This window comes from Caretta caretta, chromosome 23, assembly GCF_965140235.1.
Source record: "Caretta caretta isolate rCarCar2 chromosome 23, rCarCar1.hap1, whole genome shotgun sequence".
Classification (NCBI taxonomy): domain Eukaryota; kingdom Metazoa; phylum Chordata; order Testudines; family Cheloniidae; genus Caretta; species Caretta caretta.
The window spans coordinates 2,402,515-2,421,822 of NC_134228.1; the positions used below are offsets into that span (position 1 = coordinate 2,402,515).

Consider the following 19,308-nt stretch of genomic DNA (forward strand, 5'->3'; position numbering starts at 1 on the left):
CTTGGCCTCTTTGAGGACAGAGAAATTGCTAGCCACTGGAAATATTTTCAAAGCAATCTCTGAGCCCAATTTAGCTTCCGCCTCTGAAGCAGGATTCTGGGGACAGATTCTCAAGGGGAAATAAATTAATAATGAAATCTGCAGTTTCCTCTTGTCACCTTCGCGGAGTGCCATAGGACAAATCAATACGGAAATGACCTGGCCGTAGGCGTGGGTTGATCCCGCTAGGCATGGTTTAAAATGAATAGCTGGATGAAGTGATTATTGTGCTCATGGACTCCAAAAGAGAAGTCAACAAATTGAACTTAGTCTACTGACTGTTGGAAAGTCCACAGTTTAACTACCATGTTAAACCAGTGAAACAGCCTTGGGTAGCCCTGCCCCAGGAGGGTTTTCTTGTAGATGCACAAGAGTGCCCAAGCAAAAGGTCAAATCTCTGTAGTATAATGTTCTCAGCACATTGAAGAAAAGGAAGTTATGTACAAATACCAACATTAAATGCTTCCTTAGGGCATCCACTTTATTCCAATGCTGCAGGGTGATATCACTCAACCTTTGAACCTTGTTTTGTTCCTTATAGCACTACCTTGATGGAAACACCCTTTTGCAGGTGTCATTATTCTTCCTATCCATTCATGTAAGCCTCATGATGGCCACTTTCTCCAATGAGACTGAACTTTTCATTTGAAGTTGGAAGCTTACTCTAACCAGACCTAGTATCGTACCTTTTATTCGGAACAGTAGTTCTCAGAACTGTTAGAACGTTCATTCTCTAAGTAAATTCAAGAAATATGCCACTTTCAGTCAAGCATTAAGAGTCAAATCCTTAGGGACGCTGACAGTCTCAGGACAGAGTAATCATATCTCCTGTTTTGAGATCTACTGGACAGCCATTAATTCATCAAGTTCTTCATATTGTTACGAATTATACCTGATAGGACATGCACACAACTGCTGCGAATTACACCTGGTAGGACACGCACACAAATGCTACGAATTACACCTGGTAGGACGTGCACACAAATGCTACGAATTACACCTGATAGGTCACGCACACTTCGAATCTAGGCTGAGGCACATAAACAGAGTCCACAACTGCCGAGTTCCCAAAAAACACCAAGTTTATTATGCTTGAGTGTGGTGCCCCCCTGCTAGCCAGGAGGGGACCCCGAATACAGCTTATACAAAGGTTATATACTTTTTAGCAAAGCATGTTGCCCTCGTGCATCGGAAACCTTAGCCAATAAACGAACCCTTTTCTTATCTACCACCTATCCCTGCTTGGTGCATTCCTCGTGCTAAACTAGTATGTTAATTACACATCATGGTCCTAAAGCCATGCATCAGTAACTTTTATTATCAGGATGGGAGGCCTTACATCAAAGGCCAGGAGATAGGGAGTAGGGAGTTTAGGGACTGACAAAGAACAGATACCGGGAGTCAAGGCAGGCTGGAGAGTTGGAGGAGGATTTTCACAGGAATGCAGTATCTAAGGAACACTCCTCCTGGTGCATGATGTGCTTGTGGTGAGCCCCAAACCAAAATGGAGTCACATGTGCTAACTTTTTCTTAACAATATTGGTCATCCAGTCTTACTCAGTGCCATTTTCTTTCTTTTGTCTTCTCCACACCTCAGTGCCAGGGGATGATGGAGAAGATATTTATATATAATGTACTTTGTAGTAGATGTCCACATTTCAAGAATGATCTTGCTTCCTGTCTTGGAGGCACACTGTTATGAAAATCCATTGTAACAGATCTATGGACCTTAGCATGAAGAAGAATCAGAAAATTTATCCATGGTTACCTGAAAATTTCCTTTTTTCGAATGATAAGGTCTGCAGATCCAGTCACAGAGACAACAGATGGTCCGGAATAGAGATGGAAATGGATGTCCAGTGATTTGGGTTTGTTGTCAATAGGTGAAATTTACTATCCTTTGCAGTAGGAGAAATTGTTGTGCTTTTTCCTCCAAGTATATTTAACACAGTCTGTAATTTAAGAAAGTAGATTTGCGTTATCCTGGCTGTGAAAGCTATCTCAACTGGATGTGGGGCTTTTCCCAGCTGCCAGGGACTGACAGGTCTGGTTCTGCCCCCTGCCTCCCCCCCAACCTGCAAGCAGGTTGAAGCACCCATTCTAATGGATCCGTTAGAATGAACAGATTATTTAATGAAAGGAAATTTTCAGGTAAGAATGGATACATTTTCCTGTTGACTTCAGTGGGTCTTAAGTGCTTTCCTGAATCAGGATCTGAAAGAGGTTGCACTGTGTCATAGTGTGTATGTGTGTGTACAGGTGTATAAGCATATACATGCGGCTTTTAAAAAGTTTAGAATTAATTTTCTTTGACTTCAATTCCTTTTAACTATCCAACCACAACAATACAAACCTTTCTGAGGGGGAAAGAGAGGGAAAGAATGCTATTTTAACAAATATTCCATAATTTGCAGATTGCATGCAGCCCAAAGAAAATGCATGGTTATTTGCCTAGACAAGACTTGAAGATAAAGTCAAAGAATTACAAAAAAGCATCACACAAGACATACAGTCCAGCCTGCAGCCAGAGGGGAACTCCAGACCAGCCTGGGAGCACAGACTATCAGGGTGCATTTCCATGTAAAGAGTGTGAAAGGTATGGCTTTATTATTAATCTTGCATTGTTCAGTGATTTCTACATGTCTGCTTAATTCAGAGTGTATTTATAAACAAAGCCTTCTTAATTAAAGGAGCACCATTTACTTCAAAATCTAATGTCTTTTTTAAAATGAGTTAAATGCATTATGCATTTCTCCCTGAGCCCCCTAGCCAATTTGTGTGATTTTACGACCACATATAACTTTTTTAAAATAGTTTTTTCTTTCCCCATTTCAGCATGAAAGACCCACACAAATGGGAAATTGGCAAAGATGAAAAAACAAACCTGACTGTGCACAAAGCAAAAAAAATGAGAAAAAATAAGAGGAAAATGTTTTGTTTTTCTAATCTCTTTCATGTTGTGATGTTAGGTGTTATTTCTAACAGTAAAAGGCAAAATGATTTGAGATAAAAATGTGATTTTTTTTTTTTACAAAAGTTGCATTTGTCCCTTTAAATTAATGAACCCTGAAGCTGTAGATTCATATCCCATTTCATCTCTAGGCTAACCCCTACACTTTTAAAGAGAATGTAGGGCATTTAGCTCCATGGCTGCCATTAATATTGTGGGAGAATCATATGACTAAAAGGAAATAGGTTCTTTGGCTGTTGCCAACCCATCCGTGATCATCTCCCTTTCCTTGTAGGTCTAATTCCCTATCTGTTTTCACTACAAAACAAATGCATCTTTTACCGCAATGGAACATTACTTGTAGATCCTGTTCAGGAGATGTGGGAACTTGACTGAAAAGGAAGAGGAAGTATTACAGCTAGGAACTGGGGTGTACTGGCAGAACTGGTTGTGGGAGGAGAACACCAAGCAGTGCTTTAGGTCAGGATTGAGGTGCAATTGCAGAGCTGCCTAGGGAAGCTTCCAAAGTACTAACCTTTACCTCACCATATGCTGGTTCCTCACTTCCATGTGCACTGCACACCTAAAAATTAAGGGAGTCTGTTCTGCTCATTACCTGGGGAAAGCTTTTGTGTGCGAGTCCCATTTTATTTAGCCTCGTTAAGAAAACTAACAACTGGCCCTTGTTTTCTGTCAACTTGTAGGGTGTTTGACAAGATAAAAAGTCGGAATGCTCATATGAAATGCCACCGTGTGCAGGAGCAGATGGAGCCGCTGATAAATATTAAGTGGCCCATAAAACATTAAAAAATGAGCCAAAGATGAAAGAAACAAACTCAGATGTTGACCTTCTCCAATGGTAACTGGGAAACCGCGCAGGGTTATCAGTGGTGGTAGTCTTGTCTAAGCTTGGAAAATATGTAAATGTTTTTTAGCATCTGATCAGTTGCTGATCAGCTCTGTGCAGGATTAGCTGACATGACTGTGTGCCCAGCCTGCACTTCAGCTTACACCATTGTTGGCACTGCAGAAAAACACTCACTGTTTTTCCTCGTGCAGAAGCACCTGATGAGGCTGGAAAGAAACCTCCACTTGAAGGTATTGAAAGGAGAGTTGTAACTGTTTGTATATGGTAGGATGCCAAAGCCTATTTGGATGTTTTTAGCATTTAGCACCAATATAACATTGTTGGCATCAAGTTGAAGTATAAAGAAACATTCAGGCATTAAATGCTCTTTACTTACATTAACACAGCAAGGACGTGTGTGTTCAATTAAGTATGCATGCCTGGCATTAAATTACAATTATGCATGGTTGAAAAAAATATGTAGTTGTTAATGACTGTAAAATAGCTGTTGTATAAATAGGAGAGGCTCTGTACTTCTGCTTCCGTTTAATTAAAAAAAAGCCCTCTTGCTTCCATTTAAAAATAAACGTTGGATGTGGATAGCCCTTGTTTCTTACCATCAGTTTATGGGTTCAGTTGCTGTTGTTAGAAAGGTCAAAATAGGAAAATCAATGAGAAATTGCTGTTGTATTTATATCTTTTTTGCTGAAATGTGATGGTCATGCCCTGCATTTCAGATTGAATATGTAGCCCTGGGATGATCTGTGCATTGTTATTTTGTATGTGCTCTCTGCATAGCTTATTAAATTGGGTTCTTGAGCTCGAGTTGTAAAAGTTGTTATACCGCTTTTAATGGTTATTTCAAAACTAGTTATACCATGTTGGTGAAGCAGAACAGGGCATGCTGCACGGACATGAGACTTAAAAGAATCAGTCTTATTTAACTTAACAAAGAGAATGTTAAGGGATGACTTGATTAAAATCTATGAGTACCTAGGTGGGGAATAAATAATTAATAATGGGCTCTTCAATCTAGCAGAGAAAGGCATAACACGATCCAGAGGCTGCGAGTTAAAGCTAGACAACTCAGACTGGAAATAAGGTGTACATTTTTAACAGTCAGAGTAATTAACCAGTGGAACTGGTTACCAAGGGTCACAGTGGATTCTCCATCACTGACGATTTTAAATCAAGATTGGATGTTTTTCTAAAAGATCTGCTCTGGGAATTATTTTGGGGAAGTTCTATGGCCCGTGTTATGCAGGAGGTCAGACCAGATGATCACGATGGTCCCTTCTGGACTTGGAGTCTGTGAATCTGTGTATCTAAATATATGCTGTGCCAGCTTCATACAGTCATTTGGTAGGTGAAATATACAGGGAAGTGATTATCATTACTATAGCTGCTCGGATCTTAAAGTGCCTTACAGACTTGTAACAGGCTTGGTGAGCTGAGGTTGGGTAAAGGACGAACTAACATGGTTTGGAGTTGAATAAAAAGCCTGGCTTCTCTCAGGCAGAGCGAATGCTAAATTAAAACAAAAGGCCTTCATGCAGCCAATAGCCTCTGTGGGAATAACAAATTTGCAGGTCTTACATTCCCATGGGTAAATTGAACATATTAGTTAATTGGAAACTGCAAGTTATGGAGCAGGGTTTTTCTTAATTGCACAACAGATCCAATCGTAGCAGAATTTTGTTTTTTACTGCAGTTATCTTCATATTGGCTGTGATACCAAGGAATTTTTTAGCAGCTTAGACTATTAAAACTGAAGAAAAGGTCAATACAGCTGACCACTCTGCTCCTTTGGAACACTGGAATTCTCTATTGGAACGATGAAGCTCATTTGTGCAGGAGACAGAACGTTCTCAGGGCTCATCCAAGGCTGTGGAATTTGCCTCTGTTGGAACTCAGAGCTACTTCAGACCTCACCACTTTACGATTCAAATGCAAACCTCACTTCTTCAACCCGGCCATCACAAATAATAACATACAGCACATCAGCCTTTCTTCCTTTTATTTTTAGTCACATGCAGTTTTCCCCCAGGGGAGAGTAATGGAATGAGCCACACATTACATGTCAGTCCCTTGTTTATTTTATCACTGGAAGACACTCAGATACTACAGTGATGAGAGCGGCGAAAGATCCAGCAATGGAACTAAAGGTCTGTTTGATCTGCCATAAATCTTATCAGCTGTCTAGCAGTCCCACTGTTAATATCCCAGAATATTTTAAAGCACCATAGCAGGTCGTAAATTATTGCACCGGTTTTGTGTATCACTTTTTGTTTGCAGAAGCAATACAATCTTGCAAAACTGAAAAGTTGAGTTGTTATTGGATTTCTTTTGCTTGGACAGCAAGTAAAATATAACTAGGGTTTTCCCCCAACCATCATTGTGTGGGAACTGGAAATATATTTTGTTGTTGGGCTGGTGGCTGTTTTGCGAGACTGGATGATGAAATCCTTCCTCACACTAGTCAAAATGCTCTTGTAGCGCCTCTTACTAAAGCAGCAGTGTTCAGGTCAAGGGCTTGAAAAACATACTCACCCATGGCAATTGGGACAATTTCCCTGGAAGTTTTCTCATTAGCTTCTGTAGAATTTAAGGTGTTATTTTTTTAAAAAAAGGTTAAAGATGAAAGAAAGCTTTCTAGCCTTAAAGGAAACCCTTAAAATATGACCAGCTGTCTTCTGAGAGTGCAAACAGAAGGCCTCAAACAGGGTATTGGCATGACTTGCCTCCATTCATCTCAGTGTGCTCTTTACTTTGAAGCCTGTCACTCACCCAAGCCTTGTCTACACACAGAATTTTCACTGGTTTAACTAAAAAAAGGTTAAAAACTGGTTTAGTTAAACAGGTGCAAACCCTATGGATACTCTTGTACTGGTTTAAAACTGGTCATATTGATTTAACTTGTGCCTGTAAAATTGTAAATACCAATGCAAGAAAAATTGATGTAAACCAGTTCAAACTGAATTAAGAGTGTCCATGCAGGGGCTTGAAGCAGTTTAAAATCTGCCTTTAAGTAAACTGATGCAAAATTACTATAATCCAATTCTTCCGCTGCTTAGACTAGTGTAAGTCAGGAGTGTCTCCACTGAAGATAGAGTTAAATGGCTTTAAAACTGGTGTGTGAGTGAAGAATCAAGTTTATGGGCCAGGTCATCAGCTGATGTAAATCGGCATAGCTCCGTTGATGTATTGTACTAGCTGAGGCTCCGGCCCTTTATGTGGAACTTATGGGAGGTTTTCTGCTATCTCTCCTCCCAACCAAGCCATGCATACACTCTGAAAACTGGCAACAGACAGGATCTGTCTTCCAGTCTAGTGACCCACTGGATGATGGGTTAAGGGCTGCCCTAGGTGAACAATTTCCATCTGCTTCTCTGTTACCAGGAACAACCTACTGCAGAAGAGGAGAGTAGCTCTGAGGACTGAAACTTTTAACATCAGTGCAACTTAAATAACATCTCAAAATAGTGGACAGTGGCCTGTTCCATAAAAACTCACAGCTTTTGACTAATGTAGTAGTCGGATCCATGCAGCAGGGTGAATAGTCTTAACATTTACATATATTAATATATTTGACCTTTGTTCTGTAAAAAGGTTGCTACAATGAGAATTTTTATATCCTTTAGGATTTTACTAGCATGCCCTAGGGCCAAATTCAGAGGTGATGCTAAGAAGTCCAGATTGGTAGAACTTACATTTTCTTTCTGCTTTGGAATTATATTGTATTTGAGTTGGATGAAACTATCACAAAGTGGTTACAAAAACAGTGTTTGTTGTACATGTAGGGAGGATTTTGGAAAACACTCAGCACTGGCTTAACTCTGCTCCCATTGACATCAAAGGATAATTTCAGTGGGAATGAAGTTAGGCAGACACCTTTCCAAAATCCCACCCAGAAGGTAGGGAAGCGTTAAACACTATTATACATCACCTCTGTACTCAGCCCCACCCCTACTGCATTTTAATACTGGGCATGCAGATTTCTACCCCGTATCTCATTACTGTTTCTCATTGATTCTAAAAAATCAAAATTTTGGTGCAAGAACAGAATTTGGTCCAGATTTTCAGGGGTGAGGACAGCTCTCCGATGCTCCAGGGTGCTCTCGTTGGCAGCAAAGGCCTGGTCTGGCAGCACAACAGTGGCTGGTATGGCAAGGTACTGCCTGCCTAATCTCGCCACAGCGGGGAAGCGGTGCTCATTGGTTTTCCACCAGTCCAGTGGGTTGGTGCTGCGTTTGCAGAGAGGTTCCACAATGTAATTCTCCAGTTGCTGATGAATTTCAGGCATGCTCTCCGTTGGATCTTTCCCCAAAAGGATGTCATACATGCTCTGGGACTGGCCACTTGGGCCTCTGTCTTTATGAGCAGACAGCTGACCCCCTGCTTCTCCTACCTCTGCTTTGTAATCTGAATTCGGCACCCAGAACTGGGGAGAAGGCGGGGACTGGTGGTTGAAGACCTGTGATAGCATATTTTTGACTCTCTTATGCAGCTCACTCCTCAGGTTGGGACTCAGGAACCTCATCTCCTTGAAACGAGGGTCTAGAAACGAGGCAATAATCGCAGGGCTTTCCAGCACCTTCTCATCCTCTGATATACTCCAGCGCTGCATCAACTCTGACCTGATATTGCCTACCACCATCTTGATGATATCACTGGACTCTTCCAACTGCTGCCCAATGGCAGCGACGATACCGTGGATGCAAGGCATCAGAGAAGAGATGGAGATGTTCTGCTCCTCGCGCAAGAACGATGTGGCGATCTTAATTGTCCTCATGACTGGCACCAGGTCCTGCAAGAGCTTCCACTGGTGGTCAGCTAAGTTCTGCACAGCCAACGTCCCTTTGGGATGTTCCTCCAGCAGGGACATGATAGCCCATTTGAGGTCCAGGAGGCTCTCACACATCTCGATGGTAGTTATCCAGCGAGATCCCACGTCCATCACCAGCTTCAACTTGGTCTTGTTGATCGCTTCCAGCTTGCTGTTCAGCGAGCAGGTGGCTTTCGCATCCTGTTGGAAGTAGCTCACTATGCCCCGGGCTGCAGTCAGAGCCTCTTGCACCTGCCCGACCTCCAACCCCGCCTTGATGCACAGGTGCAACATGTGGGCAGCACAGCACAGACTGGTCCAGCCATAAGCCCTTTTAAGCGGCTGCGAATTCATCACTGTGTTCTCCAGGCTGTCATGCATCACACAGAAAATGGACTTATTAGACAACCCAAACTCTGTCAGGATGCTGTAGAGCTTCTCTCCTAAATCGCCCTCCCCTTTAGTCTCATGCACTGGCTGGGTTTCCAGGATACATCTTGCCCGGCGCCACTCTCCGTCGATGAAGTTGGCGGTGATTGTCAAGTATGTCTGGTTGGGCTGGGACACCCAGAACTCCACGCAGAGGACTATGGACTGGGCTGTTTGCAAATAGCGCTCCAGGTGCTGCTTCACCACATTGTATCTATGCCACAGCATGCTGGAGAGCTGAATAGGAGATGGAAGGGTAAAATTAGGCTCTAGATACCCGATGAGGAGGCCAAAACCCTTGTCTTTCACCACGGAAAGAGGATGGAGGTCACGAAATATCATCTCAAGCACCAGTTCCAGAATCACATCAGTCCTTGGTTCCGAGCAGGACGCGGCATGGTACAGGTAGTTTTCTGGTGTCATCTGCCGGGACCTCTTTATCATGTTCTCCTGAGCCATGCAGTCAGACTCGGAAGCCTGGTCATCCTTCAGCTGCGAGAGCAAAGTGTCGCGAATGCTGTGCTTCCTCACCAGGTGCTCCCGCATGGTGGTGGTGCTGTTGTGAAAGGAGAGCTGCTTCTTGCAGACGTTGCACTCGACATAGGCATCTCCCAGCTTGGTGTAATAGTTCCACACCTTGGACTTGCGGCGGTCAACATAGAGGGAGGTGCTCGTGCCATCGTGATTCGCCCCTTTCTCCCTCTTCCTCCTGGAGGCTGGGCCAAGGTTGGCTGCCATGTTGTAGGTGTTGAACACCATCGATATTTCCTCTGTGAGGAGGAGAAATCCCAAAGTCACTATTAAGATCACCCAAAAAAATTGCATTAGTTCCCCCGCAAAGCACAGTAGTTTCATTATTTCATAGATTTTCATAGAGATTCAGGCCAGAATGCACCATTAGATCATCTATCACAGGCTATACATTTCACCCAAATACCGCTATGTTGAGCCCAATTACTTTACTTAGTCCAAAGCATTTCAGTCTTCAGGAGACTAAACTATGTGCCACAGGCAGAGAACAGGAGAGACCAAGGTAACCACCAATGCCAGAGGCCCCTGCAATGGCAGGGGATTGATTAGGTGAGATATGCCCAGATGATCCCACCAGGCAAACCATGCCTCAGGCTGCAGAGGAACACGAATAAGGGACGTGGATGGTAGAGTTGTAGGAAAGAGATCTTTATTGAACAGGCTGGGAGACCAGTATTATGTGCGGAAGTCCTAGAGTTGATGTGAAAGCAGTCTGGTTCAGCCAGCGTTCCCGAGCTCCTTAGTGCCATGCTGAACTAAGTCCCTCCTGAAATCTGACCCTCTTTCTCAGGTCCACTCATCATACTACAAAGCAGCATGAAAATCTTTTAGTTTTAGTTGTGAAGGTCTAATATTATTGTTTAGGTCACACTTTATATAAAGAGGGTACATTTATAAATAGTTTATACAGGTTTAATAGATGTTATAAGCATCTACAGACATGAGTGACATGTACTATAGATGGTTAGAAGCATATCAATAGAAGGCATTATAGGTGGTTATGAGCAACCTGTTGGCTTGTGGGACTCTAATAAATGGTTAATCAACTGTTATAATGTCTATTCATCTATTTGCAAACTACTTATAAATGTTCCCTTCATGTGAAGTGTGACCATTATTTATACAGCACCATACATGGGCCTGGCTCTTTACAGCCATACATGAGGCAGATGATAACAACAACATAATGGCATCATTGCAAAATGCATTATTAGAAAGAGGCCAGAGAAATGCACGTACCTTGCACTGTCTGAGGGTAGGATTGAGTGATAACAGGGAGAGACTGCTCTTCTATTATCTCCTCTTTGGGCTGTGCGTCCCCTCCGTTGTCCTCTGGCTTAATACATTTCTGCAACAACTGAGATGCCCTCTTGGAGTTCACATCTGCCATTTCGCTCTTAAGGACGGAAACACAAAGCTCATTAGAACAACAATAAGGAGCATGGCCCTGCATTTCTGACTTCGGCAATTAAAAAGTGGGAGCTGGATAGGGGCCAGATTCTGTTCTTGGTTCCATGGGATTTACAGTGGTGTAAGCAAGATCAGAATCTGGCCATTGTTCTCCTCTACTGTGGATATTACCTTCAGGTAATGACTAGCGATAACATAACGCCTGTCATCCATGAATTTCACAGCCCTTTGCAAAGTGAGTCAGTATTGTTACTCCCATTGTACAGTAAACATTTGTGCCCGTGTATTTGTAGATTTTAAGGTCACTGCACTAATCTAGTTGGAGCTACTATATAACACAGGGCATGGAATTTCACCCAGTAATTCCTGCAGTGGAGGGAATTGCTCTTCCCTGTGAAGACAAGACTGCAGTTTGTTCTGTCTAGGTGCTCAGATATTGCTCTGATGGGCAGCAATATAAGAACCCAAGCAAACAGAACAGTAGTGTAAAGAGGTGCATAGCAGGGCTACCCATAGGTCAATCAAAGGAAAACCTCTGTAAGAGATCTGATGGGTGGGGTTTCCTAGAATGGCAAAGGATATCTGTTCTGGTTTTCTAGCACTGAGTCATGCACTGTGAAATACTGACTTCTAAATGCCCCCTTACCTCCCCACCTTCAGTCATATTCAAAAGCTAAAAAACAGCATTTTATCTATGTCAATATCAGAAGGGATGCCAACAGCAGCCATTTATTTAAACAGGTGATCTTTTAAGCAGCTGTTATCTACAACTGCACTGCAGTGCTCCATGCAAGGAGGAGGGGCCATCTGGCAACAACCTGCAAAGACCAACAAGCCTTGAAGGCATCATAAATCATGAATGTAAATATCATTTGGACGGAGAGCTTTGCAATCAGGAATCTGTTGTGTCACCTATAAAACACTTGGCCATATGCGCTCCATATAGTGCAGAAGATTTTAGAGGAAAGCTGCATGTCAAATTATGTAGCATTTCATGGGTGGCTAGGAATACCTATTTGTTATTTTACAATCACGAGATCTCATGACATCACTAGATACCATGGTGATAAATTTTATATAAAAACCTAAGCTAGGTCCTCTTTGACAGCAAGAAGAAAAGAGAGCAAGGCATATTTTCAAGCCAAAATTGCAGTCTCTGCACGGTTTGCACCTGTTTCAGCATGCTTGTCACAAGAGTCTTTTTAAAGTCCAACGCAGGCTTATCTCATTTGCTAATGCCGCCTCATTTCTTCCTGTCCTTTGCTGCTATTTATTACTGCAACTGCATCGTTTAACTCTGCAAAGCCTTCCAAAGAGGGGAGGACATGACGTTTGCATGAAAGGTGCTGCACAATGCCATCGAGAGTTGCACTGTATTGTTAAAAAAGGTGACAGTGGAAATAAACGAAGTGGTGACGTCACATTTAAAAACCTCCAGCTGGTCATATGCAGAGGCTGTAGTCAAAGAAGCCCTGCCTGGAAAATAATTTCAAGGTTAATTTGCTATAAGAATCACTATTTTACCTCCCCTGCTTTAAAACAGATATTATGTCTAGCACAGAAAAATATACATCGTGCATAGACTGAAGCAAGGCTTAGACAAATGAAGAAACAAGCAGGCATATGACAGTGTATACTCACTGCTTTGTTACCATGGGCATAATACAGGCTGGTGGGTTGTTTGCAGTCTCTGAGCTCTGTGCAGTGAAATGGGATAGCTAACCTTTCATCTGGAAGTAATTCATTTAGGGCTCCTCTCAAAAGTTCACACTGGGATGAAAAGTGATCTGAACTTAAATGGATGTATTCTTGGATGGCAACGAAGCTGCAGGCACATCAGAGCACAGATGCTGCATACAAACTTATGCTTGTGTACAAATGGGGAAAGGGGGGGTCTCATGGTTCACATTTATAATAATACCTCTCTATCTTCAAAGAACTGTGCAAAATAATCCAATTAATCATTAACTATTTCAACATCAAGGGACAAATTCTGCCCCTGGATACCCAGTTAATAAGACACAAATTTTTAAGTGTGGATAATTAGCCATTGGAAAAAACTACCAAAGGGAGTGGTGATTCTTCTTCAAATGTCGGTCCCTATGTATATTCTACACGTGGGTACACATGCACCCCATGCCCCTGAAACCGGAGATTTCTAGCAAGTAGTGTCCATTGGTCCACACCTGTGCAGTTGCCCTCCTTGTGCTCTAAACTGAGGTCACTAGTGGATCAACGCCTCTCCAGTTCCTTCTCACTGCCACATGGTCTGAGTTGGAATCCTGTGCCTGTAACTACCTCTGTGTCTTTTTCTTCAGAACCTGTAAATATAATTGTACATAGTTTTTAGTATTCTTAGTGTTGTTAGAGTTTTAGCATTATAGCATAGTTAATATAGCTTAGTTTTGCCCACCGACAAAGACTATGCCCTGAGTCCTGGGGTATAAGAACCATATCTCCTGCCCCTCCTTCTTCTTCAGGAGAGACGGACACCAACACTGCCTCTGTTGCCTTGGAGAGGTCACATCTCTGCTAAGTACAGCATCTGACACCCCCCCACCAAAAAAAACCTGCAAGGGACAAGAGCTCCAACCGAAGAAACACCTTATGGAGAAGGCCATGAGACCTCAGTTGGATCCAAGTCAGTGAGACATGCCTCCTCCCCCACATACAGCAGCCTCAGTGGATGAGCAGAGCCCCTTGGAGCACAAGCTCAGGAGTCAAGGCCAGAGCTGCTAAGCTCAAGGAATCCCTGCTATTTTAGACTATCTCTTGTCCCTGAAGACATCAGGACTTTCTGTTCGTTCACTGTGGGTCCATCTAGCAGAAATCTGGTAGAAGACTACTCCATTTTTACTAACCCAACAACCACTGGATTCCTGCAAGGTCTCGTTAGGTCTCCAGTGATGCTGAAACCTACATCAAAATGGGACCTCAACTTTGTACTATTACTGCTTACCAGACCAATCTTTAACCATTGGCCATGTATTCAGTGTCTTACCTCTCCATGAAGATCGCCTTCCTAGTTGCCATCACATCAGCCAGATGGGTGAGTGACCTAGGAGCCCTCATGGCTGACCTGTCATACACCATTTTTCATAAGGAGAAGGTTTCCCTTCAGCTTCACCCGAAATTCACCCCCAAGATAATTTCTGAGTTTCATATGAATCAACTTATTCACTTACCAGTATTCTTTCAAAACCTCATACTTCCAAAGAGGAGAGGAGACTTCACTTTCTTGGTATCAGACGGGCTTCGGCATTTTACCTGCAAAGAACAAAACTGATTAGAAAATCACCAAGGTGATTTGTCGTTATAGTGAAGCAATTGCGAGGACAACCATTATCTGCTCAGTAATTCTCTACGTAGATTTCTGGCTGCATCATTCTTTGTTATCAGTTGGCACATATTCCTCCCCCAGATGGGAGCCCACTCTACTAAAGCACAACCATCCTCAAGAGCATCCTTTCAAGAGGTACCCATACTAAACGTTTGTAGGGCAGCTACCTGGAGCTCCATCCATACATTCACAAAACATTCTGCATTAGTCCAGGCCTCCTTTGCAGATTCAGCTGTTGGGACATCAGTATTACAGACATCTATTCCAGCTGCATCCTTGCACCCCTGTTCTGTTTGAATACTGCTTACCAGTCATCCATATGTGGAATACACATAGGGCCCAGCACTCGAAGAAGAAACGGAAGTTACTTACCTGTAATGGGAGATGCTTCAAGATGTGTGGTCCATATCTGTATTCCACTACTTGCCCTCCTTCCCCTCTGCTTTGGATCTTTCTGAGTTGTGGTAAGAAGGGGAATTGGAGAGGTGTCGGTCTGCACTACCCTTTATGCCTTCGGTTCGGAGCATGAGGAGGACAACTGTGCAGGCACAGACCAGTGGACACTAATTACCCAGGTTTCAGAGGAACAGCCGTGTTAGTCTGTATTCGCAAAAAGAAAAGGAGTACTTGTGGCACCTTAGAGACTAACCAATTTATTTGAGCATGAGCTTTCGTGAGCTACAGCTCACTTCATCAGATGTTTACCGTGGAAACTGCAGCAGACTTTATATACACACAGAGATCATGAAACAATACCTCCTCCCACCCCACTGTCCTGCTGGTAATAGCTTATCTAAAGTGATCAACAGGTGGGCCATTTCCAGCACAAATCCTATACAAATACTATACAAGGTAGCCTGTTTCCTCTTGTTTTTTCCTACCCCCCCCCCCCCAAGATGTTCTGGTTTAACTTGGATTTAAACCTGGAGAGTGGTCAGTTTAGACGAGTTATTACCAGCAGGAGAGTGAGTTTGTGTGTGTGTATGGGGGTGGGGGGGATGTGAGAAAACCTTGATCTATGCAGGAAATAGCCCGACTTGATTATGTAAAGAGTTGTCACTTTGGATGGGCTAGCACCAGCAGGAGAGTGAATTTGTGTGGGGGGGTGGAGGGTGAGAAAACCTGGATTTGTGCTGGAAATGGCCCACCTGTTGATCACTTTAGATAAGCTATTACCAGCAGGACAGTGGGGTGGGAGGAGGTATTGTTTCATGATCTCTGTGTGTATATAAAGTCTGCTGCAGTTTCCACGGTAAACATCTGATGAAGTGAGCTGTAGCTCACGAAAGCTCATGCTCAAATAAATTGGTTAGTCTCTAAGGTGCCACAAGTACTCCTTTTCTTTTTACTAATTACCCAGAAATCTGTCTCATGGAGTGCATGCATACCCTCATGTAGAATATAGATAGAGACCACACCTCTCAAAGAATCTCCAGTGACAGATAAGTAACCTCCATATTCTCCATCTCGTGAAGTCTTCCCATCAAGACTGGATGACTTTTGGAAGAGATGCTTGTTAGGATATAAATATTCAGGCCTGTCTTGAAAGGCCTATACTCTAAGAATTTAGGTGTATTCTTATCACTTGGCTAGTTAGAGGTATAAAAGAAAGAATCAAAATCACTGTCTGCCAGTGTAAGGTCCTTCTCTTACTGTGACAGTCTGAGGTCCTGTTCTTAGGCTAAGATCTTTGGCTAAGCAACAGAGGCAGCCATAAGCTGGGAAGCGACTGGTCACATCCTCACATTCCAAACTAGTCACATTGAAAGAAGGTGCTATTGGGCTGTTAGGAATACAATCCTATCCTGATAATGCCTATCACCTCCAGAGAAAGGGAAGTGCCTAGAAAATGTAAAAGGAAACTTAGTTTGATAGCATCCTGTCTGGCAAGAACTCACTTATCAATAGCTGGGATGTGAAATCCTCATTTCTTTAAGAAGAAAAGGAGTACTTGTGGCACCTTAGAGACTAACCAATTTATTTGAGCATGAGCTTTCGTGAGCTACAGCTCACTTCATCCTCATTTCTTTGTTGTTCTATCACTGTAGTCCCCATTTCCCTATTGTTTGTCTGTATAATCTCTTTCTGGTTCTGTGATTGTTTCTGTCTGCTGTATAATTAATTTTGCTGGGTGTAAACTAATTTATGTGGTGGGATAGAATTGGTTACATAATCATGTTACAATATGTTAGGATTGGTTAGTTAAATTTCAGGAAAATGATTGGTTAAGGTGTAGCTAAGCAGAACTCAAGTTTTACTATATAGTCTGCAGTCAATCAGGAAGTGGGAGGGTGGATGGGGGAAATGGGAACAGGGAATGGGAGTAAGGAAGTTGGAATCATGTTTGGCTAAGGGCAGGAATGGGAACAGGGACACAGGTATAAGGCTCTGCGGTGTCAGAGCTGGGAAGGAGGATACTAAGGAAGGAAACTGGAATCATGCTTGCTGGAAGTTCACCCCAATAAACATCAAATTGTTTGCACCTTTGGACTTCGGGTATTGTTGCTCTCTGTTCATGCGAGAAGGACCAGGGAAGTAAGTGGGTGAAGGAGTAAGCCCCCTAACAATGCTTTAGCCAAATACTTATTTGGGGGCTCAATACAGGAGTAACTGGATAAAATTCTGTGGTCTGTGTTATTCGGGAGGTCGGATTAGATGATCTAGGGGTTCCTTCTTACGTTAAAAATCTGTGAGTCTGTGAAACCCAGAATTTGGCTTTAGCTAATTAATACAGGACATGCTGCTTTAATTAAATATTCCTTTAGCTAGTAAAAGCGATAGCTGTGGTCCACTGTGCCAGGCTTAAGACTGGGAGGCAGGATCATTGAGACCACGCAAAGCCTCATCAAAATCCATGGCGAGTCTCCTCAAGTGCAATGATTCCTTAGGCTCTCGTGCTGTCAATCCAGTTGCAGGCGCGCGGTCCAACCTATTATGTCAATCAAAGAGTATATTTAATGAAGGCCCAATCCTGGGAATTGCCAACTAACAGTGACATCAGGGAGAATTGATACTGCCCATCTCTTTGTAGGACATTTAGGGATAATCTTTCCTGCAGCTGTGAAAAAAAGGCTACAATCCCATCAGGAGGGTTCAGGTGATACATACTACCAGAGCAAAGTGTGCAATGCATATTCATGATATACATCAAGAATGATGGTTTTTAACCAGAAGTCAGCATTGTTGTTGATGGAGATACGGTCTCATAATATCAGAATATGTGTTTTCCGCATACAACTCCAATGGCCAAAGGATTTTGAATTACTTTACAAGTTCAGCCTAGCAACATACAATCTGCCTGTAGCCTAAAGAAGATGGATGGTATTGTGGGAAAGGCACTGGCTTGGGACTCAGATCTAGGTTTAGTGCCTGGTTCTGCTACACACTCACTGTGTGACTTTGCACTTAATTTCTCTAGACCTCAGTTGCCCATCTGTAAAATGAGGCTATAAGACTTTCTTAAAGTAACAGGGGAGCCAGTGTGGCCTAATGGTTAGCGTATGGGCTCTTCACTCAGGAGACGGATTCTGTTCATGGCTCTGCCACTGGTTGCTGGGTGGCCTTGGGCAAGTCACTTCACCTCTCTGAGCCTCATGGTTCCCATCTGTAAAATGGGGATAACGATATCAGCCTCCTTTGTAAAGTGCATTGAGATCTACTGAAGAAGCGTGCTAGATAAGAACTGCCTTTGGATTATAAACTTTTTGGGGCAGGGACTGATTCTTACTTTGTGTCTGGACAACGCTTAGCACAATGGGGCCCTGATCTCTGTTGAAGCCTTTCGGAGCTACCCTAATACAAATAATAAATAAAAATGATCATTAATACTATCACTGGAATGCAGCCACCTCTGGGCTGGAACGCTGGGCAGCAACACTTAGTACAGCAGCTGAGGACTGAAAGTGAAGAATTAAAGGAATCCTCAGTTTCTGTTTTCTGCAGCTGTACAGTGCTTATGAATAGTGTGTATTCTTAAATGATTCATTCGGCCTTCATTTTTACATAATAGATTCACACAGGCATTGTACATTAACATATATTCATTGTAGATTTCTGTCAGTACATTTTTTTAATAATTGTTTTTCTTTTATACTCTTTCCCTTGTCAGAAATGATGACCTACCTAACTACAGTATTCCCAAGGCAAGGTTTCTCTGACCTCTACAATGCTAAACAGAGTGACTGAATGTCTGCACTCAGTCATGCAAATGGGGTCTTCATTGCCACAGAGAAATCTGTAGCAGCTGAAAAATGGCAGAGGACATTAAAATAAGCAAAAACAAAACCAAAAAACCACCTGACACACTGAAAACATTAACATGAATGTTTGCAAATAAATCAGTTGTTTGTAGTGTTACTGGTCCCAGGATATGAGAGAGATATATAGGTGAGGTAATCTTTTATTGGATCACCCTCTGTTAATGAAAGAGACAACCTCTCGAGCTACCATGAGCTCTTCGGGTCTGCAAATAAATCTGTCCAGTGCTTTAGACTCCGGGGGAGTGCAGTTCACATGAGCATGTGACTTGCAACTCTGGGCATGGAGTGTGTCTGTCCTAGTAAAGCTTTGCCATACCAGAGGATTGAGATGTACAGTTCTTTCAATCTCCTAAAATATTTGTAACAGAAGTGGTGGCGCTGGAATAAATTCAGGCAAAAAATATTTAATCTAGGTATCCATTTGCAAAGGAGTAATCCCAGAATATTATTTGGTCTAATTTATCCAAGCATTTGGAAAGGAGCAACCCTAGCATGGAACAGAATCGAATCTATCCTGTCCTACCCTATCCATTTGCAAAGCATCAGCCCCAGATTTTCATGGTTACCAACCTGAAAAAAATTGTAAGAAGGAGATTTTAAAAAGGGGGAAAACATCCAACAAACAGACAAGTGATCAGACAGCACTATCCATTCACTGAAGTCCTTTTGTCCCAACCC

General features: G+C 42.7%; 2 protein-coding genes across 5 annotated transcripts in view; one reads left to right on the plus strand and one right to left on the minus strand.

Moving 5' to 3' along the window:
- ZNF541 (zinc finger protein 541) overlaps nucleotides 1-4,673 on the plus strand; it is a 49,356-nt gene extending 44,683 nt beyond the window's left edge. For all 3 annotated transcript variants that reach the window (XM_048832781.2, XM_075122648.1, XM_075122649.1), the window contains 2 exons: nucleotides 2,454-2,635; nucleotides 3,694-4,673. In XM_048832781.2, the coding sequence (XP_048688738.2) occupies nucleotides 2,454-2,635; nucleotides 3,694-3,796 (285 nt within the window). In that variant the 3' untranslated portion in view covers nucleotides 3,797-4,673. The remainder of the gene's footprint in view (nucleotides 1-2,453; nucleotides 2,636-3,693) is intronic.
- A 1,165-nt stretch (nucleotides 4,674-5,838) lies between these two features.
- On the minus strand, nucleotides 5,839-12,738 carry LOC125628054 (E3 SUMO-protein ligase ZBED1). 2 transcript variants are annotated; one of them, XM_048832786.2, is made up of 4 exons: nucleotides 12,673-12,738; nucleotides 12,203-12,507; nucleotides 10,861-11,017; nucleotides 5,839-9,887 (listed from the first exon to the last, which is right to left on the minus strand). In XM_048832786.2, exons 2-4 carry the CDS (start codon nucleotides 12,212-12,214, stop codon nucleotides 7,813-7,815), a joined length of 2,244 nt encoding a protein of 747 aa, XP_048688743.1. In that variant the 5' UTR covers nucleotides 12,215-12,507; nucleotides 12,673-12,738; the 3' UTR covers nucleotides 5,839-7,812. The 2 variants fall into 2 exon arrangements, with proteins under 2 accessions (XP_048688743.1, XP_048688744.1); XM_048832787.2 differs by having other exon boundaries at nucleotides 5,839-9,860; nucleotides 12,673-12,736.
- Between the last annotated feature and the right edge of the window lie 6,570 nt (nucleotides 12,739-19,308).

Excerpts from the sequence above, each read along its gene's own strand:
- LOC125628054 (XM_048832786.2), bottom strand. Across the intron at positions 9,888-10,860 it reads CTACCCTCAGACAGTGCAAG|TGACTTTGGGATTTCTCCTC; the intron begins GTACGTGCATTT and ends TGATCTTAATAG.